Here is a 27,732-nt window from a genome sequence, read left to right on the forward strand (position 1 = left end):
AGGGCAAGTCAGTGAAAAGCTCTGTGCCCCACTTCATCCATCTGTAAGGACTGGGGAAAAGCTTGTCTACTTCTTTCTGCAGTGGAATTATTTTAATTCATTATCGTTTCTCTGCACTGGATGAATAGTGTCACTGGACTGAAAACTGTTATTGTTATTACCCCTTTAAACAGAAAGTGGATTGAAGGAATAAAAGTAAATGTATGGCCCATTTTGGCAGATGTCTTCCAACAGATGGGTGTCTATGGACTTCTTTATAAGAGCTGTCTGCTGTCTGTGATTCAGACCGTCTAAGGAATGCCATGAGCATGGAGTAAATGGACAGCAAGTCTGGGAAAGGACTTTATTGTGGTTTAGAAGCTTTTGGTTCCCAACTGCATGAACAAGTTCTTTTTTTCAAGTAACTCTTTGCCAGTATTTCAAAACTATCATTGAAAATTGCTTGATGCCTTCCAAAAACTGAGTGCTTTCTGCTGATAACAGTCCACTGGTTTAGCCTTCAAAAGGTGGCATGCCTTCCACCAGCAAATCGCTAGAATTGAGTTTATTGTCTTGGTGCATCAGTTCGTGGTGGGACCCTGCCCATCAAGGCACCGAGAGAGTGTTCACGTAGCCATCCTGCAGTGTCAGTTCTTGGCGGTGGTGCCCGTGGTCTCCTAATGGAGTCTGCATGTTCTTTTGAACAGGAAATGCTTTGTAACACAACTTGCCTGTGGGCACTTGCTGCACCAATTAAAGATTCCTGAGCTCGAGAACAAAGAGGTGCCAGTGGAACTATGGTTTTAATCACTTGATTCATTTTCTTCCTTCCTCCACTGCTGACTTTGGATGCACGGGTTTTTCTTTTTCTCGCTTTGTTTTGTTTTGCATGTTTTTAGGCAGCAGGACAGCCGCTCAGAAAGACTGCTAGGGAAAGAGCAGTCTTGAAAAGGGTCTGAATTCGTCTGAATTTTCAAACAGCAAATTGTTTCTAGAGGAGAAGATGCCAGCCTGCCATAACACTACAAATACTTAGCTCTTATTCAGGTATGCAGCTTTGTTTTCTGAGAGTCCATGTGAATTTTAGTAACATAAAGTAATTAAATGCTTAACTGTTCTAGAGGGAAGGATAAAAAGATACTTTTAATGATGGTTAACTGAGGTACAGGGGAAGTTAAACACTTTGCAGAAAGGCCAAGCTCAGACACAACCCAGAAGACCAGCCTCCTGATACACTGATCTTTCTGCTTCCTGACAACAGATGACAGGTTTTTGGGAGCAGAACAACCTTTTTGTTCTCTTTTCATATTGTCTCTAGAAAAGCAAGACTCTGGCACATGACTGGAGCACTTAGATCCCAACGCGACACAAGCCCACAATAGTGATCCAAAAATAAAGCATGTAGTGTACCCACAGAGTGCTGTAAGGTCCCGACAGAGAACAGAAAATCTGGAATCATGTGAGTCATAGCTTCAAGAATGAGTCTGATGAATACATAGATTTGCTAGAGTGTTCAAGTGAAATGTTTTGGAGAAGGTACATGCTTCACTTAGTCAAACTCTGCCTAAGCAGAAATGACCACACCTTCTATGAAAAGTAGTTCTAATTAAAAACAGAGCATGGCTTTTTTTGATGCAAATTGTTGCTCTAACTGAACCACAGCCCCATTGCAACATTCAAATTCACCCCTGTGTAAAATGCCAGGAAACAGGAACATTTCCCCCTCTGCCCTGTATTGCTATTTCACTGTGCATGGACACATGATGAAAACAACTACAAAGCGAACTAACCCATGCTCCTAAAGCCACCATCTTCTGTGCTTTCTGGGGATGAAATCAATACAGTGTTAAGAGAGAAAAGCCAGGCAGGCGGCTGGACCACTGGCCCCTGATAGTGAGGCTCCACTGCTCTAGTGAACGGATGGCTTAAAACTACCTTCACTGTGCAGCTGAGGTTTCCCCAGCACAGGGAAATCCCCAACTGGCAGCGAGCTGACAGAGCTGGCTTGGAGCCACCCCCTCCTCCATCCGCTGTGCAGGGGCTGGGGAGGGTGAGGAGGATGCTCACGGAGTGCTAGCACCCGAACCAAAGCCCTAAGGACTAGGCTGGCTGCGAGGAGGCCCCTGTGTCCTGCCTTCCCGCCAGGCTGTACTGACCCTCTGCTCTCACCCGCACATGCACGCTGGTCTCCCCACGGAGCATGCAGGACCAGCACGGATGCAGAGTGGGCTGTGCACTGCAGGGAAGTCAGAGAGAGACCAAAGCCTTCAGGAAGGAGCTCAATCCCGACTGCTGCTTACTCAGTGCTGACACAGTAGCTTTGCTTCTCGGGTCCCCAGGAGATCCGGGGTTTCCTGGAGGTATACCCTGCTCAGGATTGTCTAATAGCTACTGGCCTAAGAAGAAAAAAGCTGGTCAGAAAAGAAAGATTCTTCCTGAACATGGAGGAAAAGAATGATTTGAATGTCATTTCATGCCACTGTGGGGACAGACTGGATTTGCTTGTTGTTGAATGAAAGGCCATATAAAGAAGAGGTAGGGACCGAACACACTCTAAATGGTCTCGGATAAGACCCACGGTTAGGGCAATGGTTACTGCGGTGGGGAGCAAAACTGCACAAATGAACACATTGCTCATAGTGAAGGTGATCGAAAGTGCTGGGTGATTTACAAGCACCACATTGCACACCCTGGAGATCCATTTTCTAAAGAAATATCTGCTGTCTGAAATTTTCTGTGAAATACATGAGTTCACTATAAAACATCTCTGCTGATCGGCAGTCTGATAAACCACTACACAAGCATCTGCCTTGCTTTTCTCCTCCCCATTAAAGATTACTGGTGCACCAAAAATAATTTAGAGCTGCTGTATCAAGCAGACAGTTCTGAGTGTCAGATGTGGTTAGATAGTTACTATTTGAATAATGACAATCATTTATCTTTGTAAAGTAAAAAGCACACAACATGACAGCTGAACTGAAAAGAACTAAATCTAAGGCAGGCAAGTTGATAACAGTCAAGACAACAGCTACATGTCCATTATTTGTATATGGAAAGAGCCTAACACCATACTTGACACTCAAATCCCTACAAGGCACTTGTAGATAGTGTTGCATCTGAATGCTTTAGAGTCTGTGATGCATTTATCCTCCTATTGCTCTTGTCACACAATCCTTGTATCCCTGTGTTGCAGATGGGGGACTGCGGCACACGGCAGCTGAGCAGCTTCCCGTGGGCTACACAGGAAACCTCTCGCTCTGCAGCATGAGCATGGGCAGTCCAGGGCACAACCAGTGCCCCAAACCCTGGGTCACCCTCTCTCTCATTTCTGCCTCACCAAGGGATTTTGGACGGTGCTGCAAATATCTAAATTTTTAATTTGGTTTGTGCTTTAAAGAGATAATCTGATTGCTCTGAAGGTCCTGGAAGAACTACGTTCTAATTGTCAATATATTTCTGTGGTCGTTTGTGCAACTTTTACCATTGTGGGTGGTTTGGTTATGAATAATATTAAGATGAGGTCTCAGCTGAAACACGCTGAGCACTCTCTCATTCTATGGCTTTCACTTGCATTTGAAGCTAATCACTGCTTGCCAGCATTAGCCTGGACATCTGATGCGTCCTGATGGATCTGACCACAGCTCATCTGCACTCCCAAAGTATTTCCAACAGTAATGAATCTCTGAGGCAGAGGTGTGCAACAAAGGTTTCTCTGCCAATTTTTCATGAATAGTCCCTTCCTCTGGGGATTAATGTTTAGACTATTTGATATCAAATAGTTACAAATATATATTTTTTGACAGAGAAATACGGAGGTATGTGGAAGAATATGTATATGAAGTTACACATATGTATGGCAATGGCAAACCTGCACCAGTCTCCCTAATGACTGCATTTCCAAATCCAACCCCTAGAACTTGACAGCTAGAGCCTTCCTTCCAATAACCATGTGTTTCGTAATTCTGTCTGGGAGTGGAAAGTTGGGAAGTTGCAAGGGGGCTGCACAGGCTGGGCTGGGCACCTCTTGCTCTGAGGTAGCAGCAGCAACAGGAGAAGAGGGGGAAATTCCAAGAAAGCACATGGCAGGTCTCTACATCTGCAGTAAGGTCAGAAATGATCTACAGGTATGCTGAAGTTACCATTAAGGCAGACAGTATGGATAGTACCAATTGTGCAGCTACTGCACAAAGAGGTCCTCACACGTGGCAAAACCCACCTGAGCAGACAGGTAAATACTTGCCATCACCTGCCTTAAAGTCCATGCTGTTTTGGCTACACTGCTGGTGCTATTCAACCTCCAGAGCTTACAGCTTTGTCAGCTATGGTCATGCATTTGACTGTAATCCTCCCACGGAGGTGGAACCAGCTCTTATCTTTAGAAGGGAGGAAGTTAAGTGTGCTAAGTCCCCAGTATTATGTGCCCTGTGGAGCAGTGGAGGCTCTGAGCAAAGAACAAACCATGGTCTCAGGAGGAAGAGAACTTTTTTTTGCAGCAGGGAAGATAAGAAAATAATGAGTGGTCCTGCCAGCAGTGGCAGCAGGAAACTGGAAGAGGTAAAGAGAAATAGCAATTGTGTTAGCTATGAGATGTTCTCTGGTCACTTCCAGGAAACCTCAAAGACTGGGACAGCGTACTCACTCTGAGAGGCAATAGCTTCAGGAATGAGGAACTGATGGAGCCGGGCTTGTCCCAGGTCACTCAAGAAGTTTGTGGCAAAGCTCGGAATAGAAGCAAAGTCCAGAACACCAAGGCTGCGTGTTAACCACGAAGGCAGAGGAGAAGAGTTGAGAAGATGAGGTCACAACCATAGAAAGGGACGAAAGCTGGACTGTCAGCAGAAATATGGAGAAAGAAGAACAAGGAAGAGAGAGGAGGAAGATGGGGGAAGGGAAGAAGAGTGAAGGGAAGCGAGAGACACTGAAACAGTGATTGCCTAAGAGTCTGTGCATCAGCAGCAGTGCAGCACACTCATGCCAAGCCTGGCTGGGGAACCATCATCTCAGTATCTATGCGTGAAAAATCACAGCAAGACCTAACAGCTCACTTTATCTCAAAAGAGCTTTCTGGATAAAAGGGATTTGAGGGTAAAGCCTCCATAATCCTTTGAGTTTGCTTTCTTTTAATACTATAAAGCACAAAAAATAAACTTTCTAGTTAAGAAAAATATGGCTTTTGTTATGTTGAGTCACTTTTCCCCAGCAGCAAACAAAGTGGCTTTTCAATTCAAGTCCTGAGCATTTCAGAATGAAATGTTTTGCAGAGTCCTAAAGTAAATCACAGTTCTCCAAGTCACACTTCTAGCTAATGTAAACTCACTGAAGTCACTAAAGAGACTGCATGCGACCTATCTTGCCTGGCCTGATTTGGGTGGCATTATTGATAAATTAATCTTTAGTTGAAATCAATTCAAGATAATCCAGTCAGCCAAGCAGAAGCCTGGAATTTCATTATTAACTTGTTGCTATTCTGCCTAATGGTTCCTCTAAGCATGGAGGTCAAGTGCATCCCTTCTGAGCTATGCTATAGTTAGATGTTACTCGCCTGATTCAAAACCTAGTGAAATTAATTTTGCAGACCATTTGGGGAGTTCATTTAAGAGGACTTTGGCTCGACTGATGTTTGCTAGCTTTTACTTCAAGATTCTTTCCTTTACAAGGTTTGTACCAAGTGTTTTTAGAAACGTGGAAGAATCTCTCAACTTCTCATATTAAAAGTACCTTAAAACACAGTGTTCAATTTTACTGTTAGAAATATTGTCTTACTTCGTTATCATGCCCCATTTCCTGAATGGGAGTTGGATTTTACTTAGCTATTTTCTTGCAGATCCAGCAAATCTCCTAAATTCACTGTTAAAATCCAACTCAACACTCCTCTTCAGACAAGGGACTAGTAAAAACTCCAGATTGGAGAGTTTTTACTGAATAAATAGGAATCCTATGACATACACAACTCCCCGTTTTTCTCTCAATCATTTAACCAGTGACCAAAGGCAGAGCTGAATGATTTTGGAGCTTTTAGTTCCTTTGCTGCATGCAATTTCCTCAGTACTGAGAGCTGAAGACCTTTCTGACACCGTCAGTTAAAAGACCGTGATTTAGTAATTAGATTTTGATTGCACCAAAACAATATCAACATTTCAAACACAGACTAAGAGAGAAAACCATCCAAACTCTACTCTGCCCACAAAAACATCAATGAAGACTGTACGTGACACAGCCACAGATCACTCAGTACCTAAGTAAAATTTCATGGGCACAATTTCACAACTCTAGATGAGTAACTGCAGTAAAAATCACAAACTACTGGGTGCTTCCAAAGCACATAACCGTGCACGTTCACAAGATTATAGGTGCAATTGCCTAGACTGAGAGGCAGCAGTGAATATATGTGAAAACCAGGTCTCTACTTCATGCATAAGAACACCCTATATTTGCAGCAATATATCCAGCAACCTCACTCTGTTCCCACTAAAGTCAATGTTGGCTTTGCTACTGGCCTTTATGACTGCCGCATCCAGCTGTACTATTAACTTTGCATCGATTTCCTCTTGCAAGGAACACATTTTAATAAAAGAACCAATCAACCAGATTGCCAATAGCTGCCTACCTAAGAATAAGCAGGATACATTCAAAGAAAGCTTTAATCTAACTTATATTCATTCCTAAAGGCTAAATCTGCTGGGCTTACAACAAAGAAACAGTATTGTTTTACTTATCAATGTCCTACTGTTCATCTAGAACATCTGCAATAGTTTTGCCTGCAGCACTACCCCATTCATTACAGGCCTTGATAGACTGTTCAATGGGCTTTTTTTTTGGGTACAAAATGTACAAAAGCATTTTACAAAGTGGACTTTGCACTGATATGAATAATAAAAAAATAATTTAAAAGTGCATTTTGTTTCAGATTCTCCATTTTCCAAACGAACCTTTGGCAAATGGAAACAAAATGGCAACAGCTTGAAACCTGACAGCTCACTCCATGGCATGAAGCAAGACAGTGTTTCTGCAGAACACTACGGTTTTTGCTTGGTTGCCAAAGTGCATTGCCATCTACCAAAAATGTAGTCAATGGAAGACCAAAATGCAGCATAAGCAAACAGCAAATATCCACACTCATCGAAAGGAGGCCACATTGGTTTTGTGCTGAGGAACAGGTAGGATTTGTAAGTCCTAAACTTCCCCCTCCCTCCAAGAAACCGACCCATACAAGAGAAAAGCATTGCTTACCATCATCCAGATATGCTTGGTCCAGATTCTGTTCCTGTTTAATAGTGACTCCAGTTGGTAATACTTCTTTCTGGTTGCTAACTGGTGGTCCATTTTTTGCTGCTCGCTGGCCCGAGGCTGTCTGCTGCTGAATCACAGTAGGATATGAACTTGGACTTAACCTTTGTGGTTGACTGACCTGGGGCTGGCTGGATCTTGCAACATTGGATGTAAAATTTTCACAGCACATTATGTGCTGAAATTCTTGGTGACTTCCACACCTCAGCTGTTGGTTGGTTGGAGAATAATGAATCACTGGAGAAGACTGCTGGTTACCTGGAGAGTGGTGGAGCACCGCTGAAGTTTGGCCTGGAGATCCAGCGTGCACCAGCACTGACCTATGGGCATCTGAAATAGCAACCGGTGTAGCCATCAAATTGGATTGCTGGTAGCCCAGTTGGCTTGGGCTAAGGCTCTTGCTTCTTTGGTATATTACAGCGGATGGATTCTGCTGATGGTATCGAGAATCAGGAGAAGAAAGGCCTGAGCGCAACTGCTGGCAAGGAGCCATAGTGGCCACAAGACAGGAAGGGGATTCGGTGACCATTGTATGCTGTGAATAGTAAGGCTGTGTTACTGTTCCCAGACCACTGTGTACTGTATTGCAGATTAAGGCTGGATCATAGTCATCAATGGGCTCTGTTTTGATTGATGGTACTAGAATAAAGCATGCAAAGGATATTATTCGTAACAAGCTGATGAGAAAAAGAGGTTTTCCTTGAAGTAATAAGAGATTTAAGCCATTGACAAAATTTGCATGTGCGAGCTCCTATCTTGCAGGCACTGAGTTTAATAAATCACATATATGCAATCATGCCAGAATCTCTCTTGAAAGCACTCTGTAACTAAGAGGTTTCTGAAAATCTTTAATGAACTATTGAACCACAAATTTCTAAAAATTGAAAAATTCAATACTTTAGCTCAGATTTTAATTCATTTAAGGGCCATTCTGGAATATAAGCAAAATAAGAAGCCATAGATAGGTGTTTCAGGTAGTACTTCCATTTCAAAGGAAGACTGAATAAATAGGAATCCTACGACGTATACAACTCCCCGTTTTTCCTCTCAATCATTTAACCAGTGACCAAAGGCAGAGTTGAAAGATTTTGGAGCTTTTAATTCCTTTGCTGCATGCAATTTCCTCAGTACTGAGAGCTGAAGACCCTTCTGACACCATCAGTTAAAAGACCGTGATATAGTAACAGTTGTGTAAATCTTGATGTGGATACATGATGGTCCTCTACAGACAAATTCTCACATTTCTAATGATTTTTTTGCCAAATCTTCTCCAAAACTCAGTACAGAAATACCATACGATGGAAACCACATAACGGTCATGCAACAGCATTATTTTTCGGAAGTGTAAGGGTTCCTTATCTGAAGTAGTCTATTTTAGGGATCGTATTGTACTTCTCAATACTATTCCATAGCAGAACAATTTAGCAACTATGCAAAACCTTCACATTGGTGATACCCTATGTAGTTCATAAATTCAGGGAGAGGGCCAGAGATTTTCAGGATGGAGGAGACCAAAATAAGAATCAAAATGAACGTTTGCCTGTCCTTAGAAACTAGTCAAATTAAGACATCATTTTGAAGCTTGCATAAAATCTGGTACTGTTATTTTATGCTTTCTGGTTTCCACAAACACAATACTCTGATTTTCTCACAATATTTTTCTCCCAGCCAAAGCTGAGAAATTCTGGGAATCTCATTAGTAATCCTATTGCATTTATTGTGACATGGCTCACCAATTCCCAAGAGGAAGAACATCAGAAAAGCATTCGTATTTTTCTCAACCAGCCTCATTCTCAAGAATATATATTGCTCATCTTCCTCCATACCAAGCCCTTGTTACTTTCCCAGATTTGTTGTTATCTTACTGTCGTACACATCCATCTGGGGAAGGCAATCCTCATGGTTTTCACAGGGTCACTTTATGTCACAGACTGAGTCTGCTCCCACTGAGGCTGTTGCAAACTTCAAGTGAATGGGGCAGCACCAGCCCATTGCCAAGATAACTGTCCCCTTAAACTTATGAGAAATTCCTGATCATAAATCCCGTGCATCCTCTAAAACAAACAGTTGTTGAGTGCTCAGCTGCACTCAGCTGAATTAAATTAGTAAAATTTAGATCCTCAAATAATGGCAAGAAAACCATATAGCAGAAAATAAAATCTTGCTCATAAGACCTAGACAACAACTTGCTCTGTCCTTGACAATTACCTGGGTGATAGGTAAAATGCTGGGGTTGGCTTCTTTTTCTTTTCCCATTGATGACGTAGAAATTCACCTTCACAGCTGTACGAATGTGCTTGTTACGGTACTCTGGTATTTCTACAAAAAGCATGCTCTGAAACAACAAAAGGTGACAAGTAACTGAGGCTGACTGGAGATTTTTGCGTGCATCTCCCCTGTTATGCATCCAGGCATAGGGAAATCTTCCTATTCATCCCTATAAAGAAGGGTATGAGAAGAAAGGGAAAAAAGGGCAGATGGTGAAAGACTAGAAGATTTTTAATACGAGGAAGCTGGTTTCTATGTACTGTATCCTCTCCTGTACTTGATGTTGTCCTGAACTTGGAGAGAAAAGTCTCAGCTACAAATAAAACACACAGAATGGTAATAAATGTGGCAGTACTATCAAGCACAGTGCGATTTACAAACAAGTATGTATTGCAGAATTCCCTCTTTTTGTTAGAATAAACTTGATAATTCTATAGGCTTTTTACTTATACACAGCCGGATCCTGCTTCCATGGAAATTAACAGCGAGTCTCCCGTTCTCTTCCGCAAGGGCAGGCATGGCCCATGGCCATGTAAGTGCTAGCTCCTAAATGCACTGAACGACTACAGTAAGGTCCCATTAAGCAAAGTGAACAAAGAGGCTCATTCCCTTGAAAGACCAGTGTTCATTTTAAATAAGATAGTACAAATCCTGTCCTGCAAAGTACAGAGCACCCAAGACTTTCATACAGGCGAAAGGAAGTCAGGACAGCCAGCATCCTGCAGAGGACTGGGCTGATACAATAGTCTTCTGCAAGAACACAAAATCTAGCAGTTATTGAATTTGCTGTGGGTTACTGCTAGATGAATAGTTTCTTTTTGCAACACATTTACTGCTGAAGCATTTGACATTTGTTCACCACAGCAGTAAGATAGCAGCTCTTTCTGCTTTTGAGACGCTCTTTGAAAACTACCCCTTGAATACAACTTGCTGTCTGAGAAGCTCAAGAAGAGGACATCAATTTTTGCATACTTACAGGCTGGCTCTTATCTTTGTCCACTGTTGCCTCCATTTCCCAAATCTGCTGCCCATCTAGAGGAATATCACAATATTAACCTCACTGTATTTTTTTAAATCATAAAGTTTCACTTAAAAAAAAGAGACAAATTAAGGGCATCAAGTTAGCAAAGCTCTCAAAACAGACTTAATTTCAAGCACCTCCCCAGGACTAACCAAAAGCAACAGCATTTATTTTAAACATATCATTGAACACTTCTCTCGCAAGGAAAAGGCTTACATACATATTAAAATTAAACATTTATGTAGAAATTAGCCAAACTGAGGAACTAAATATTTAGGACAGGTGCAACACCTAGTTTTTACCAGACTTGATTTCAGCTAGCTTGACTGATGGAGGGCATCAGAAGGTCAGATAACTTGTTAATGGTCACATTCAGTTAGCAGCTCAGCAAACTTTCCGCTATTTTAAGCTAAGACCACATGGTTCCCCACCAGTGGCGAGGAGGTGGAGGATGTACTAGCTAAAAATCCAGATCTTGTATGGCGTGCTTGGAGATGGACGCAAGCAAACTGAGCCACTTCAGGACTGATTTTTAGAGATGCTGCAGTGAAACTGGCAGATGCTCTGAATTCTCACAGGAGCATAAGTTTTTCTAGAAGTAGTACAACAGGGACAGATTCTTACCATAATTGGGAAACCAGCTGTATAGGGTGCTTGATTTCTGTTATGCATACCCTCTTACTATTTATACTCATTTCTTGTATGTGCAATATGAAACCTCAGCACATGATATCTAGCAATACATCTCCTCTGACTGAGGAACAAGCCCAACATCTCCGACAGTAGATCCATGCCTCAGCACTGCCACCACTGTGGGCTATGACAGTGCCACCAGCAGTCCTAAAGTTGCTATAAAGCACCAAATGTTCACCATACTCAGTATAAAAGCACCTTGTTGCATGTGTGACAGCCTCTACCTCTGAACCACTGGAAGTCTTTCTGCTCTTAATTACATCCACACAGCTCATCTTCATTCTGAGTTACACAAAATTGTATTTATAGAGGAAAATAAAATTTGATCCCCTTGTATGGAATGCTATCAAAGTAACTCCCGTCATATAAGAGTACATCAGTAGTGACAGGACATTCGTACACAGACTGGGTGCTTCACCTGGCTACAAATATTTCTCAAATCTACTGTTGCCCACACTTCCCAGAAATATCTTTTAGCAATGCCCTTCTTATTACTTTTTTTTGTGTTTAGATTTTAATCTCTACCCCTTTGATTTTTATATTCTGCTGAGCCTTTTAGCCAAGCAATTTGCAGAAGAAAAATACTGATGGGAAAAAAAATTGCCTCATACCTTTCTGAAGGCTTGATTTTAAAATAAATAGGGGACATGTATCCAAATGAACCAATGTGACTTGAAATACTGCAGCCGCAAGGCTGGTGTTTGCTTTGGAGAGGGGGAGGCAGCTCCTGGGAGCGTTTCTGCAGGGGTTCCCCAGACTGCACGCCCAGGTCTGGCAGGATGGGGTGGAAGTCTCCTAAAAACAGTCCTTCTCACAGGACTTTTTACTTTTCCCAATTCTTGGAAATTCTGCAAGAGCTGCTTTTGTCCTCTGTTATTTAAGTACTTCTGCTTCTGGCAAAAAGGGAAATGAAAGAGTATTTTTAAATGCATTTTGCATTTTTTCTGTTGTTTTCCTCTTTGTTCTCGGCTCCACACAGACAATGAGCTGACAGATGTGCTCGGCTCTCCGGGCAGCCTCTGCTCAAGAAGGGACCCGAGCTGCTGCTCCACAGCCAGGCTGGGACACAGCCCCAGCGAGGGTCCTGCCTGGCCCAGCTCCACGTCCTGCCCAGGGGTCCCTCGCAGCAAGCCCATCGCACCAGGCAGGACCTCGCCTCCCCCAGCACCCTACACCTGAGACACCTCTGCTGTTTTGGGCCCTGAACACACACGAGGGAGAGAAGGGTTTTCCCTGAGCCCGTCGCCCACAGCGTGCCCCTTCCTTCCTCAGGATGGGCTGGCTGCCCAGGGCATTTGGGCAGGTGCCTGGCTTGTGGCGGGGCAGGAGTGGGCACACAGTGCTGGCTAAGCCTCCTCACCCCCAGTCCTTCCCGCTGGGGAAGTGGAGGCAACTGAGGAATAGCTGGAAGTTTGGCTCTGTCCATCAGTTACCTGTGAAGAGCAGCCTCACAGTGGGAGAGAGGGCCTGGGCCTCCCAACACCTCATGCCGCCACTGCCACAGCATTCTGCTGCAAGGAGAAAACACTAAATAATTCTGACTTTTCCCATTTTTTTTAAAAGTTTTTCAAGGTCCCCCGCAGTGAGTCTGTTGTCTTTTCCATGCTAACGTGGATTAGTGACTGACTGCAGGAGTGAAGACGGCCTAAGCAAGCCGTGTAATTAGAGCCAGCAAGGCTCTTGCGTGATTTGCTGTTTAGGCCTCACATCCCAAAGGACCACTGTGCAAAGAAATGGAAAATACTTCATTACTTAACAATAAGCATTCACTTTGGCTACTGCTCTGGACTGTTGCAGGTTAAATCTATACCCCTAATAATGCGACTAACTCTTCACTGTTGTTGAAATGGTAAACATCTTGGGGAGGGGGGAAGCCAGCAAATACTGGGGGTTTAATCCAGCAAATACTAAATGCATTGTCTGATGACAAGGCAGTAAATACTTAATGAGGGGACTCCTCTTCTGGGTGATTTTTGTGGAAAGAAATCATCATAGTATGTGTTAAAGAAAATCTCCGCACCTCAAAAAAAAGAAAAAACCCAAAAGATAAATTTTTATAGTTCTCTGAGGAAAAGAGGAGGGAAAAGGAAACAACAAAATATGTCATAAAATAAGAGCTCTGATAGAGACACACATCGGGAACTGTCTAAGCAATGCAATATGAAGACGTCCTGACAAGGACAGCCAAGTGGGAATATTTGACATTGGTTTTCCTCCAGGCAGAATGTTTTCATCTTTGTTTCTGTACTGCTAAATTCAAACAGTCTGTGCAGCTACAACAGCACTAACTTCACAAAGAAGGTAGAAATCAAAAGGATTTGTTGGTCCAAAACACATAAAATAAAGGAGAAGCGGGCCTCCAAGTCATCTGCTGTATTCAAGAAGCCTGTGAAGCATATGCAACCACAATCACAGTGGATTTGATTTAGTAACCAAGCCACTGAAATTCCACTAAAAGCTAATGAAGCCAACCATAAAAATCAAATGATGTTTAGGCTGAGTCCAAAGTCTGTGGGGATTAAGAGTAAGAACAAGAATAAGCCCAACCAAACAAGAAATAAATGTATTTGGGGTTATCATTCTAATGATGATAGATGCTTCTGTTTGGATCTATTCATGCTTGTGGCAACTAAACAGGTTTCTAACAAACCTGTCAGCAGCAGCAATCCGTGTTCTTCAAGCACTGAAACCCTGTTGAATATAACCACTCTGCAGCTCACTCCCTGACCTTTATGCTTAAATATCATGATGTGGCTCCATCTGTCTCACTGCTTCACTTTTATTGTTGCGAATGCACAAACTTTAGCTCAAGACAATCAATATTTGCTTTTCCTTTAACCCCTCTGGATATGCACATTACAGTGAACTTTTGGCAGAAGCATAAGGGAGGCTGTAAATAAAATGAAAAATACAACTGCATTCAGAAATCTCTCTCTACTTCAACCTATCCTTTTTGTTGGTAATGAAAAGAAATTTTGTTATTATGCACACTCAGAGAGTTAATGGACAGCAGGAAGAATAAACTGAGAACTCTAAGGCTCATCTGTAGGACAATTCAAGGAAACTTGCACTAAACTGTCAACACATCATCTTTAGAATGTGCATAAATGAGAAACTTTTTAGGAGGAAATTAAGTGGATGTTTGACGAAAGTCATCAGCAAAAATGGAATTTTTATTGCAAGGATGTGCTAAAAAACGTAATTCTGATATGATGGTAGAGCACAGCCCCCAATACAAAACATGTGTCATGACCTGGGTATGCCAAAGTAGGTCCTTTTCTCCAGTGCCAGTGCTGCAACCCAGGTGGTGCCTAAACACTACAGATGCATTTTGCTTTGAGCAGGAGGTTGGGCTCAATGACCTCTTGAGGTCCGTTCTGGGCTTAATTACCCTATAATTCTGTCATGTCACAAATGGGACAAATAACTGGTCCCTTCCCTGCTTGCAAACCAAGAAGATTAAGCCCCAGCTTGACTAACAACTTAATCTAAAGTCTGCAAGTGCAGATAGCTGTTTATTGCATATAATTAAACCTGCTTCGACAGTGGAAAGAAAACTGCAAAAGAACAAAAGCATCAATTTTGCTGAAGTACTGTAAGAGTGTGAGCACACAGATGCAGAGAATGTGTGGTCTGCAAGTCACATTCAGCGCTGGGCTGTCCTGACAGCGATACGTGTCAGCCAGAGGACTGCAGGGATGTCCTGGTATATGCATGGATCACACAGGAACTTGGTGCCAGGTCCATGTGTGTGGTGTGTCTCAAATTCTACCTCCACTATGGGGAATTCAACCCGCACCTCTAAAAGAGCAGTAGTTCCACTAAAGACGATAAAGTATTTTTGGATTTAGACCCTGAGGTCTTACCAGCCATGGCTGCCTCATGCAATATTTTTACTGTTGTGGTTCCCTACTCATTTAATGGTTTGTCTTAGTTGGCAAGTCTTTAACACCACAGGTCAGTGAAATGTTCAGGAAATAGAGATTTTTGTGCTGCTTCAGGGCTATGAGACTCAGCATTAAACCCTGATGAGAGATCTGATTGTGTCAGCACTCTTTGGAGGAATGAATGAGTTGTTGGAAGAAAGTAATTCTACCCGCTCTAACTCAAACTGTGATCATACCAAAAGTCTTGCTTCAAACTTTGGAGAAAATCAAAACGTCAGCCTGCATTAGGAACATTTTGGGTGATTCTCTGCAGCCCCTTATAGGGCTTTTTTTAATTAGCCAATTAAAGGTTTTCTGAACCAGTTACAGCCTTTAGACATTATTCACGATCCCTTACTCATGACTTTGGGGTCAGTAACTAGCAGAGAAACAAACTTACTGCTTTATTTGAACAAGCATGACTGATGGACTGAGAGGTTCAGGAAATTTTCTTTGCAGTTCTCTCCAGTTGAAAACTAAGTATACTATTGTACCAATGCTGCATGTGATTTTATGCTTAAAAATGTACATTGCTTTTCAGTCAAGCATTACACAAATTACTCAATGACCAACCTGTTACCTTTTTCCCAGGCAGCAAACCATGCTAGTTCCCCAAAGAAACTGAGCCTGGTAGCTAGTGGGACAGCTGCCCCAACTACATATTTCTGCAGAGTTCCCTTTGGGCTTGCAATGAATCGTCCCTATTCACTGTGTTTCTTGGAAAGTCTTCCAAAAAAGCACAATGATTATCTGTCAGCTTTTATCAGTAGATGATGGGCATCTCTGGAAAACAGTCAAGATGTTTTAGAGCCACCCCAAGAACAAAGTAAACAACAATGGATGCTTTCCAGCAGAACAGACACTACTTCTGGGATGCAGAAACCTTATCGGCAGGGGAACACTCACACAAAGTCTCTGCTGCTCTTTTCCAGGACGAATTCTGATTTCAGCTGGGAAGTTATTTTGCTTCATGTCAGTGCAAGGTTGCTCTGCATCTGGTTCTAAGCAGTTGTCTCCCTTTAAGCTTTTACTTCAGAATAGCTTTCAAACGTTAAAGAAAACCCATCATGAATGAATTTACAACTCACAAAAGTAGAGCTATTCAATTTTTCACTGAGCTTGATTTCCACAGATTTCTTTTTCTTTCTGAAGCAAGACTGCCCACTGCAGTTAATGAAGCTCTGTTTATGATGAGCTGAGGCCAGTGTCTTCATTTCACTGAGGACATTAGTTTGAGTCACCAAGGCCAAAGATACAAGTCAAGGTCTGGGAGGTAAAAGGCCAAGGGATTAGTCATCCGCCAGCCAGCCCAGCCCCAAATCTGACATTTTGCACAGTGAGAATAAGTCTAAAGCAGATTTCTCCCCATCTATTGTTGAGGAATTCAATTCACACTAAAATAAAACATAAATACAGTAGTTGAGTAGCGAAGCAGCAGGGGCAGTCTGTCATTCCAGAGCTCTTTCAAATGATTCCTTATGACAACTCATCAAAATAGATTTGTTGTTTTTTTAAGATTATACGTGTGTTTGTGTGTATGTGTGTATAAATTATTAAACAAAAGCTCCTCTCAAAATAAAACCACTGGGAACCTCCATGTAATAAAATGAGTCACACCAGGATGCGATGACTAAGTGGGAGAATAGGGAATTCCACTCCCCATGCCAGCTTTCTACATGATCGATTTTCTGTCAACAGGTGATGGGAGCTTGTCTCTCTGCCTTTTGTTTATGCCAAGAATTATTATTATTTTTTAATATTCTCTTTAAACAATTAAGATTCAAAGCTGAATAATCAGGACCAGGCATACTTCCACTAGGCGCCCCCATAGTAAACAGTGAGCCAGGGAATCCAGGCCAGTAGTGGCTGCCTGTGTTAATAAGGATTTACCAGCTGTAAAATTCCAAAATCTTGTGTCATACAGGGAAACCTTCCAAAACACTGGATTCCACCCTGTCTCACTGAGTCTTTAACAGCTATGGCAACTCCATTTCTGCAGCCACACTCTTTTGCATTTTTGTGTGTGTGATCCTTAGTTTTTTTCCTGTTTTGCAGTGTTTTTCTGGGATCCCCAGTTTAAAGTCTGCCAGTTGCCCCATGGGATTACAAGAACACCTGTGGCAGGCAGCACATTTCAGCCAGGGAGTAAACCTGTGGGCAGGAAGGTTTGCAAGGTTTTCAGCAGCTGTAATAGCAAGGAAAAGCAGAAGGTATCCCATTTACCCTGAAATTTTCTAATTTGCACAGCAAAAAAGAGCAAACTCTAATCCTCCTGATTAATACTTGTTACTCTTCAGTGTTAACAAATGTGAATTTGCTGAGACACCTTCCTCTTTTGCTTAGAAAAACAAACAAAACAGAAAACTCACAAGAGAACAAAACCTCCCTGATCCTCCCCAGTTCTGACAGTTTTGCAGAGAGCGCTACCAAGCAGGCCCTGTGCTCCAATATGCTGCCACCTTACTTTGATGCAGCGCAAGACATGAGGAGGGGAGATTAACCTGGAAGGTGATCACCTTTAGCTAATGCAAGAATCACATGGGCCTCCCAACAGAGACATCTGTAATTTATTCCCCTGGTTCATCCCACTGCTCTGCAGGTTTAGAGTGGAGAAGATATGCATCCAGCTTTAAACGCTGGACTCCAGCCACAGACTGCGTGGAGCGGAGAAAGTGTTCTTTCTAAACTATCAAGAAAATAGCAAGACAGCAAATTTATTTCATATACTCTCTGTAGAACCCCACATGTTGCAAACAAGTTGAATCATTTAAGATTACAGTACAAATCTCAGTTTTGCTAACTCTGTAACTATTCCCAGATATTTGTGCTTTTTTCCTTAGCTTTTCCCATTAAAAATACCCAAACAATAGTTTGGGTTCTTTTCCCCAGATGCTGGGCTTTTGTCTCAGATTAAGACACCTTAAAAATCTACATTGTAATGCATGTTCAGCAGTGGACTGCATCTGTGACGGAGTTATGATCCTCGTTCTAAGATGCATTCCATTCCTCTCAGTTCTCCATAACTTAAACCCTTCATTTCATTTCATTAATTTAGAAAGTCAGTGAGAGAACTGGAGCTTGGAGATTGCATTAAATATTTAAATTGTTTACTGGGGTCAAATTGCAAACATCTCTTTCGGATGGCTCTGGGGAAAAATTCAAAGTTTTTTTTTAAAATTTTCATGTCTTTTTTTTTATCTGTAATTTCCCTGAGAAAATTGCATCATTAAGTTCAAAGAGATAATTGTTGAAAATAGTTCACTATTTTTTGCATTCCCCAGGAGTTTTTTGATCATTCATGAAACTGTCAGACTACTAACAGGCATTTAGTTCCCTGTTTGGGGCAGGGTGAAAAATTTCAGACCTGACACAACAGAAGAGGGGAACATTGCTGTAGAGTCTTATAATTTCCTCTCATGTCTCCCATAAAGGACCACGATCATCAGCCCTGGTTCCTCACTATCGTCAAAAGCAATACACAAGCCACCTTCTATTCACATTATACATGCCATATTGCCATCCCATCATAGTCTTCTACAGTGAATTGTCCTGGCCAGATTGTCCTATTTCATCTGGCTGATTTTAGGCAAACATGTATCAACATATTACAACATATATGGGCCGTAAAAGGCATTTACTGCATAGAAGAGCACTTGCAATGGTGGCTTTACTTATGATAAAATGTCAGCCAGTACCTGCCTTGGAATTCATGGGTCTGGGTCAACACTTACTGTGGACTCAGCCTCCCCAGGAGTTTCGGCTCGAAGTACAACATCACCCCTTTTAACTCCTGGCTTGTCAAGGCTGCCCCACTCTTCCCATTGTCACCTCGCAGTGTATTGCTGTTCACTGCTCTGGAACTGATTGCTGAGAACTCCCACACCCCATTAATACAGGATTTACCCCATTTCACTGAACTCTGGCTGCTTTTCACAAGCAAGTTCCATGCCCAAAGACCCAAAAGTATTAAGTGCTTGCTGCAGCTGCAGGCCAGAAGGGAGTGATGTAAGAAACTATAAATTCTTAATTTTCTGTATTTTTCAAATCTATTGTGCATTTGACCTATATCTAAAGATATATTTAACAAATCAGCACTATCGCCAGCTATAAGATGTGAATATAAAACCTTTCTAGGGAGCTGTGATTTCCTTTTAACTTTTGCAGGGCGAGGTACAGGAAGATTGATAGCATCATTGGGTCCAACTTATTGTGCTTTATAAACAAGACTTCTTCTAGAAAGTGGAAATTCCAAAACCAGAAAACACTGCTGTGCTTATTTGCTAGCTTGTGATACAGCAGGAATACTGAAAAGTGCAAGTTTGAGGGTAAAATCACTCTAAAGCCTGCTTGTTTGCTTCTAAAAGCGAAAGTACTACATTTCAAAGAAATTAAATGACTTGCCCAGAGTTAAAATAAAGCATGTCTGCAATGAGCAATGTACAGAAGTGCTGGAAATCAGAGAGACACTGTGAAGTAGTACAGCTATTATCAGAATAATTATTAACATAGTGACAGGCAAGCCATTGCAAGGGATGTACATTAATATATTGGGATAAAACAGGTACACGTGGCCATGGCTGCTTCTGAGCACACGAGCCACTGCAGTTGGCATAGCTGGATGTGCAATGAGAGCCTATCTCCTACAGCGATCCCCGACAGACAGCAACACATAAATAAATACCTGAGAAGCAGAAAGCCCCCAACCTCAAAGAGGATGGGCACAGGTTGGACACTTGATATGTACCTGATACTGCTCCTGCTATGCACGAAGGCGTGAATGCTACTGCTGTACCTGAAGCATCAAACTCTGTGAATCGTTCAGGTATTTAGTAAAGCTGCCAGGTACGCTGAAAGGGGTACAGGATGGAGCCAGAGGAGGTAGAAGATGGAGCAAGAGAGAAGGAAGTAGAAAGGCTCGTGGGTCTTGGTATCCTGGGCTAGCCAGGCTCCATGGTTTGTTTCTAGGGTACGGATGCCTCCATTCAGACACAGCACTTTGGGTGCTGTGCAGGTGAAAGCCTCAACTCACCACCTACACACTGAACACACTGATCCTGCCCTGTTGTGAGCTCTCCTGAAACCAGCAGACATTCAAGTATGTTCAAGCTCACCTGCTCTAGCTATTAGCATCTTAAGAAACCTCTGTCACAGAAAGATCACTGAGGTGACAGACATGCAGAAACTCAAGGAAAGAAGAAACTAGAACTCTGTTGCTTGAATCTAGAGCTGGAAAGATTTATTTTTCTCAAATGGCCTTTGAATGTCCATGCTTCAGAGGCCTTGACAGCTGCATCAGTTCAAAGGGCACAGAGAGCACCACCTCCTCTCTTTATACTGCATGGGCGAATCGAAAGATTTATGGTGGATCTACTCCAAAGATGTACGCTTTCTGTTTGGGTTGTTCCTCCACCACCCACATTGTCCTAGCAATGATTCATGATGTCCATGTGGCCACCATAAGAGTTTGGCAGGGGAAAGCACAGTCCATTTGCACTTTTCTCCCAGAGAAACATGAAACTCCTCTATCACTCACAGCAGAGCAGCAGTTACCAGTACACAAATGGGAGTAAACACAATGCAACCAACAACATCTGACTTGCAAATTATCACATGGCAATTAAAACAAATAAACAGGGGAATTCCAAACCTTTTCTTTTTTTAACTGCATTGTAAGATCTGGGCCCCAACCAAACACTAACACCCTTGACCTTTAGCATATTCCAACTCCTTGATAGCCATAAGACTGCTTTTCAAGCTCTCTCTTCCAGATCAAAATTAAAAGAATACATGCACTTCAAAAAGTTCAACCTGTACAGTCCGATCTAGTTGCTTCCCCTGACCCATTTTTATTTAGCTGGGCTCAGTTTGTGTCTCCGAGTTCAGATTTTTAAACTCCTTCAGCCAAACTCTGCTTTTGTATGGACTGACTCTACTGAATTCATGAGTTCCTCTGGCTTACAGCAGCTACAGGATACAATCTTTCATCAGGAAGAGATAACCTTAAAAAGAACTCAAAACTATAATGCTTGCATGTTGGTAAACCTTATCATTAAGAAAATGAATGCTATTTGTGCATCAGCAGTCCAAACACAAACACTTTATCCACTCGCTCGCAGACAGTGCACTGAGCTCTAGCCCCTTCAGTTCACTTCCTGCTGCCATTTCCTGTTGCAAGCCTAAAATGAGAGACTTTTACAGACTTCTCACTGGCAAGCCCATGGCAACAGTTTGTACTTCACGTAACACAAGGCAGTTATTTTTATAATGACATCCCAGCATAATTTGGGGAATATTCTTTATTTTCCAGGTATTTCCAAGGAAAAATCTACATATCTGTCATGCTGTGTAACAGAGAAATATAACCTGTTCATTATTGTTCTTAGAAGCATGTTGTGTTTTGGTTAAAAATATGAATAGTTCTATGCTTCTCTGTGCTGATAGTACTGAGTGAAGAATTCTCTACAAGATCCAGAGGAAACTGAAATAGGTTTTGATTACCCGTCTGAGGAATAAAACCTAATTTACAACTGTGAGCCCCAACAGCAAGTTTCCTCAGTTTTGTAAGGCACGCCAGCTGCCACATTCTCAGCACCTCCTTCAATGCAGACACTGATCCAGACCCCACATTCAAGGTGCACACAGATTTTGGAGTCTATGAAACAATTACCAGGGGAATATCTCACTGCACAAAGATACCTGCATGAAGGTTTTTAGGGAAAAAGGAGTCTTGCTACTCTCATCTTAAACATTGGACAAACAAGACAAGTCAAGGAGCTCTATGCACAGCACCCCGAAAGCTATTAGATGGTTATCTACACTACTGCTCTCACTGTTGTCGTTACTAGTAGAGCTAAAACTGGTGGCGAAAGTGGGAAATCGAATACCTCTTGCTAGCACAGACAAGGCTTGCGAGCTGTTAAAATGAAACTCAAAGAAAACCATGTTTCCCCTGCGAGCTTGATGTATCTTCCTGCCTTCACAAAGGTGCGATTCTTTCACATGCTTCTCAGGGCAGTTGCACTCTGGAAGAGGGCGCAACAATGACAGGGTCACGCCAGTGATGCTCTAGGCACCCACTGGGATGTTTATTGTGGCTTACTTTGCTTCTGAGCAGCTTACCAGCGCTTTTTGCAAGGTGCTGTGCAGATCAGATCTGCAGCGAGTGAGCTCCCCGAGGCAAGCGCAGGATCCACCTCCTCCTTGCACACAGTGACATTTCTAATTGATAAATCAGGCTGCAGAACTGGCCTTTTTTGTTCTGTGTTCGTGCAGCCTAATGCAATGACGACTAAGCATGAACACGGTAATGATAACTAGAATTGTCTACAGTTCGTAAAGTGGGCAGCTGAAAGTCACAGGTGCTATGTAAGATCCTAATTTTCAGGCAGGTTTGGACACTCATTAACCTCTGACAACCCAAGCACAAAGGGTTAATTCTCAATCTGCTGCAGTCAGCTAGAGTCAGATCAGCTCCTGCATGATTTGCATATCCAGCTCAGCTCCTTAACCTTCCTTATCTTATGATACACCTATTAAAGAAAGCAATCTTCACATAAAAGCACTTCAGGGCACATCTGTAAGAGGTATCGCTGTATGATAAAATAATGCGTGGACACAGAGAATTAGCTCACCTTCAGCAAGGACCAGAGTCCCCCAGATAACCGACTGCAAACAGACTCCTGACACAGACCAAAGATTTGAGTCCGGGCCTCTCATCCTCTAAACTCCCCCTCTGCCAATCATTTATTCAAAGTCAGCAGACTGAGACTGCCTGCAGAGGCTGAGGGGCAGGGGGGGCGGTGGTGGAGGGGGCGGGCAGGATATGGAACACCAGCATGCAAATCCCTGCTCCAGACTGGGCACTGCCGCTGGGAAAAGTCATGTCTCTCGGCTACCAGGAGGTAAAAAAAGAAGGAAAAAAAAAAAAGTGGTTTCCCCAGCAGTGAAGAAAAGCTTTAGATTTAGTGTGGAAAATGTTGTTGTTCTTTTTACTTTCTAACATCTGTTCCAGCCAGAGCCTTCTCTGCTGCTAGATGGAAATAGGGGCAGGGCATTTTGGATGTTTCCTCGAAATGGCATTAAGAGCTACCTCCTTTTAGTGTATCATCTCTGTTAGTTACTGCAAAACATTCTTGGGACAGGTACCATCGCAGGCTGCCAAGCATGTTCCCATGCACCTTCACGATTCGCTGACATCGATGGAACCGTCGCAGCACAGTGGGAAGGAATTAATACAAGGGCTTAAAAGGAAATATAGGGTGCCAAGAAAATTGCTCTGACTGCACAGGCTCATCTGAACCTTCACAGGTCAGAGGCCCCGAGCCTTTCATTCTTGCTGTAAAACAGAAGGGCTTGCTGGTGGTGTGGGAAGAAACAGGGACACACAGCACGGTTTTTTTTCCACCATGGCACCAGCTGATGCCCACAGCCGTTAATTTTTGGCTCAAGTCTTACTTTTTGCCAAAGGCATTACCCCATAAATCATGCACGTGCTGTTCACTTGGGCAAAGCAATATCTTAAATCCCTTCAAGTCACTGGATATATCGCTTAAGCTGCCTCTACCTTAGTTACCAACAGAAAACTTTCTTAACAGCACAAAGGGTACACAAAGTTTACATAAAATAGGCTGATGCTTTTTTATACTGCAGAATCCTTTGTCTCACTGAAATCAACAGGAGTAAAGGATGGCTGAGTCCAGCCCTTCATATTTGCAAAAAAAATTTTTGATCCCTGGACATCGTAATTATCCTTGCAGAACGCAGTATTTAGAATACAAAAATCAAGCCTAAGGAAGGGTAAGTTAAACAAGTCCAGACCATTTACAGAGAAACAAATGTCCCTTTGCAAAAGCCTTAGAAAATCCAGTAAGATACACATACTGTTTAGTGAGGTGAGATGCAATGCCTGCATGCGTATGATATTAGAAAAGAAAGGATTCAGCTCTGAAAAAACAGGTAACTAGCTACACCAAAATGCATGTATTTGCGTTTCCTCCTGTAAACAAGAGAACCTGGATTTCTGCTGCTCACCTTAACCATTAGATCGTGCTAAGCGTATTTTCTGGGGTCAGATATTCTTTGAGTTAGAAATCAAGTGATGTTTATTATAGCATGCCTTTATGAAAACACAATTGAGAGAGCTCAGGAAAGGCAGTAATGGTGATGCTAGGCAACTAAGTAACTACCAGTAACCGTTCTTTATTCCTATTATTTATTTATATTTACCCAACACCAGACAGGGCTTGAGACCATCTTGTACTGGCTGTGTGCAAGTCAAGCAAATAAGCAGACAAGATTGAAAGAGAAGAGAGACAATCTACAATCTGCCACGCACTCCCCTCCTCACAGTTGCTCAAGAGCTAACAAGATTACCTGAAAACTTTGGCAAAACATGTTTTAAAAGAAGTAGCTCTACTGGAAAAAAAAGTAGCATTGGTCTATAACATGGGCCTTTTCTCTTTTAATTGAATTGTATTTGTTTCGCTACAGTCTGAGCCTATATAAAAATATCTGAAAAAACATGAAAGATGAAGTGATGTATTCTTGTATCTCAGTATGTGTATAAAAATAATTTTACTTTGATACAAAAATACACACTAGGTACATTTTCCCCCCCAGACTTCTAAACACAATCTTTGCCTGTAGTTCACAGCAATAATAAAATGTTTATTTCGATAGCAGCGTTCACTAAACATGAGACTGAACAAGCATAGAGGAACACATAATGGTCATCCCATTTCTTTGATAACATATCCTCTTCCTGCTGATTCCCAGTGTCTGCATCCTTGTGAACCAGTAACACAAATATTTGCTCCCAAGACTAATTTTACTCACATGGTTAAGTCAAGTAATTTGGTTTTACTTACATGAACTTGAATGGGATTACTCACTCAAGTAGAGTTACTCATGAGCACAAATCTTAGGATGAGACCATGAGACACAACAGCACTACAGATTTGCCTTATCCCATTACAGAAAGTTAGAAAAAAACCTGCCTTACCTGATGTTTTTTCTGTGAACACCACCTTGGACTCTGCTGTGAAATTCTGTCCAGTCAGGATCATCTGTTGTCCTCCATAAACGAGGCAGCTATCAATATCTTGTCTTTCAACCATTGGAAGTTCATGAGCAGACCTTTGGGCTGTGGACAAATTGCAGACATGAATGAAACCAACTCTGTTTTACCAGGACTTTCCAAATCTTCCCAGAACTATCCACAGATCGATCTTGTCATCGTTACCATCCGTTGACTGCCAAAACAGCCTTCTCCAGGGTGCTAAATTTAGGTTTGAGAGGGAAAAATAAACTTACTCAAGGCATTTTATTTGGAAACATTTGGGAGCTGGCTGCAGTGTTTCAGCTGTGCTGGCCTTACTCCTTGTCCTTCAGAAAGGACAGCTTGGATGAATGAGCTGGAACTTGCCCATGTCTGTTTCCAAATAAATGGCCAAATTTTCAAGTGCAGGCACACTACAGCCCTGGAGCCCAAAAATTCCACCTGCAGAGAGGATTCCACTGAGTAACGCTGAATTCCTTCAGAAAAAAAAATAAAAATAAACCTCTTCTACAAAAGCCCACTGCCTCCTACAGAACAAGGACCAGTAATGCGCCAGGAACAGTACGTTTGCCAACAAAAGCACCATCTCCTTGTGCAGGCACCGAGCCTTGTGCACACAACAACAAGAGGGGCAATCATGAAGCCACGTTTGCGAGCAGGAGGGGTCACACCAGGACTGCTGCAGCCTGGGCTTTTTGCAAGCATGTTTTGCAGCGGTCTGAACATCGGAGACGCAGGGCCCCATGTTGCAGACTAAGTTCGATTATAAAAGGCAAGGAAAGAAAAGGTAGGGTGGAATCCAGATGGGCATGTACATGATCAAGAATTTCTAAGGTCTCTACTGTTCTTGGGCACGAAACTGGACTTATTTATTCTCTTTCCCCAGCCAGAAAACCAGTATAGCACCATCTCTCCACCTACTTTCCTCTCATCCCAATAAAACAGCCGTTTGCAGGGTCAGAAAACCTTTGGAGGATCCTGATTACCATTCTGCAAGCCCATTCCAACTGTTTGCTAGCAAGTGGCAGGAGCCGAAGGAAGTGAAGATGCAAGAATTGTTCCCTACAATGCAGACAGATGGAAAGTATCATGAGCTTCCCTGTGACCAGACCAGGTGGGCAGCAGTTTGGGTCTGGTGAACTGTGAGTTCATGACCTGCACTCAAACTCCTCCAGATTCATCCACCCCAACTGGAAAGGCCTCTAGAGGATGTCGTTCATCTATTTAACAGCTGCCTTGGCTGGATTTTAACTTTCTCTGACAAAGAGCCTGCTCCCAAGAGACCCTGAGCACTTGTGTCTTCCCTTCACTGAACACCGTTGGCTGCTGAGACAAAAATAAGGAAATGTTATCCCCCACTTGCACATGGGTAAGGCTGTGCTTTCTCTGACCTGGTCCCGCCACCCTTCTACTGCTGTGCAACCTTCAGAAATCCAAAAACCCAACAGCTCTTGGCTGCGGTGAGAGCTGTGCAAGTTCTCTCACCACATGAAGAAAATGCTACAATACTTGGCAGGAAAACACAAGCATTAAACCTTTCAGACAGGTGTCTGTAGAAGTGGGGAGCAACTTTTCTAGCAAGGACAAGCTCAGCTGAACTCTTTCTGCCAGTCATGACACAGAGTTTTTGCTCTTGTCAAAAATATAGACAATTCAATATTTATAACTTTCTTGTACTGTTTGAGAGGCATTTTTAAAAATCTATTTAAAACAACCTTATGACTCATTGTTTCCTTCAAACATATAACAACAGCTGGGCTAACATACTGCCAATTAAGAATATATATTCAGATTATTTTCACAGAGGCTGCTAATTTCTTTCACATGGCTGTATGATTAATTCCTTTCCCTAAATACTAAAATTTTTGATGAGTTCATAATTGGATTTATCACAAAGACAGATTTGTAACCTCAAAGGCTTAAAAGAAAATAGCAATCATCAAAAACATGTCTACAATAGTCAAGAGAAAAATGTATTTAAGTTTTTCCCTGGACACTTTACTCCTGTTCAATCCCCAAATTTCACTTCCAAAGCATCCCAAACCATCAAAATTCCAGATTAACCTACATCTCCTTCAGACTTCAGTGTTAACAGAGAGCTTTGTACCTGATGTCCCACAGATCAGTGGTTCTCAAGGCTCTTTCAGGACGAGGAAGGACAATTTTTAGCCTGGAAATAACCGTCTGACTCATCTTAATTACATTTGGATCTTGGCAAGTTGGAAATCACTGCTGAAGACCAAGCCTCTGTCCAGCTTCCATAGAGCGCAGTGTTTGTGTACGCTGCAACCTACCAGGGAGCCGGGGAGGACAGATGGTTCACCGGGAGGGAATATGCATCCCAGCTCAGGAAATGCCAAAAACCCTTCTGCCATCCTCAGCCAAGCTAGGGCAGCCTCAGCAGCACTGCCTGGAAGCCTGTGACGGGCAGAGGCATTCTGCGGGTACCCCGATGCAGCTCCATGCTGCCACAGCCCCATGGCCAGCAGCAGCCAGGCTGA

The 27,732-nt window shown here is 42.5% G+C and overlaps 1 protein-coding gene across 1 annotated transcript in view; it reads right to left on the reverse strand.

Annotated features, from left to right (window-relative positions):
* Window positions 1-585: 585 nt before the first annotated feature.
* Window positions 586-27,732, reverse strand: part of NFATC2 (nuclear factor of activated T cells 2) — a 66,390-nt gene continuing 39,243 nt past the window's right edge. Inside the window, exons 6-10 of the mRNA XM_086474954.1 lie at window positions 25,175-25,315; window positions 10,511-10,566; window positions 9,475-9,601; window positions 7,184-7,905; window positions 586-723 (exon numbers count right to left, since the gene is read on the reverse strand). Of these exons, the coding sequence (XP_086331080.1) occupies window positions 586-723; window positions 7,184-7,905; window positions 9,475-9,601; window positions 10,511-10,566; window positions 25,175-25,315 (1,184 nt within the window). The remainder of the gene's footprint in view (window positions 724-7,183; window positions 7,906-9,474; window positions 9,602-10,510; window positions 10,567-25,174; window positions 25,316-27,732) is intronic.

The sequence above is a fragment of the Leptosomus discolor genome, chromosome 17 (assembly GCF_034619465.1).
Source record: "Leptosomus discolor isolate bLepDis1 chromosome 17, bLepDis1.hap2, whole genome shotgun sequence".
Taxonomy (NCBI): domain Eukaryota; kingdom Metazoa; phylum Chordata; class Aves; order Leptosomiformes; family Leptosomidae; genus Leptosomus; species Leptosomus discolor.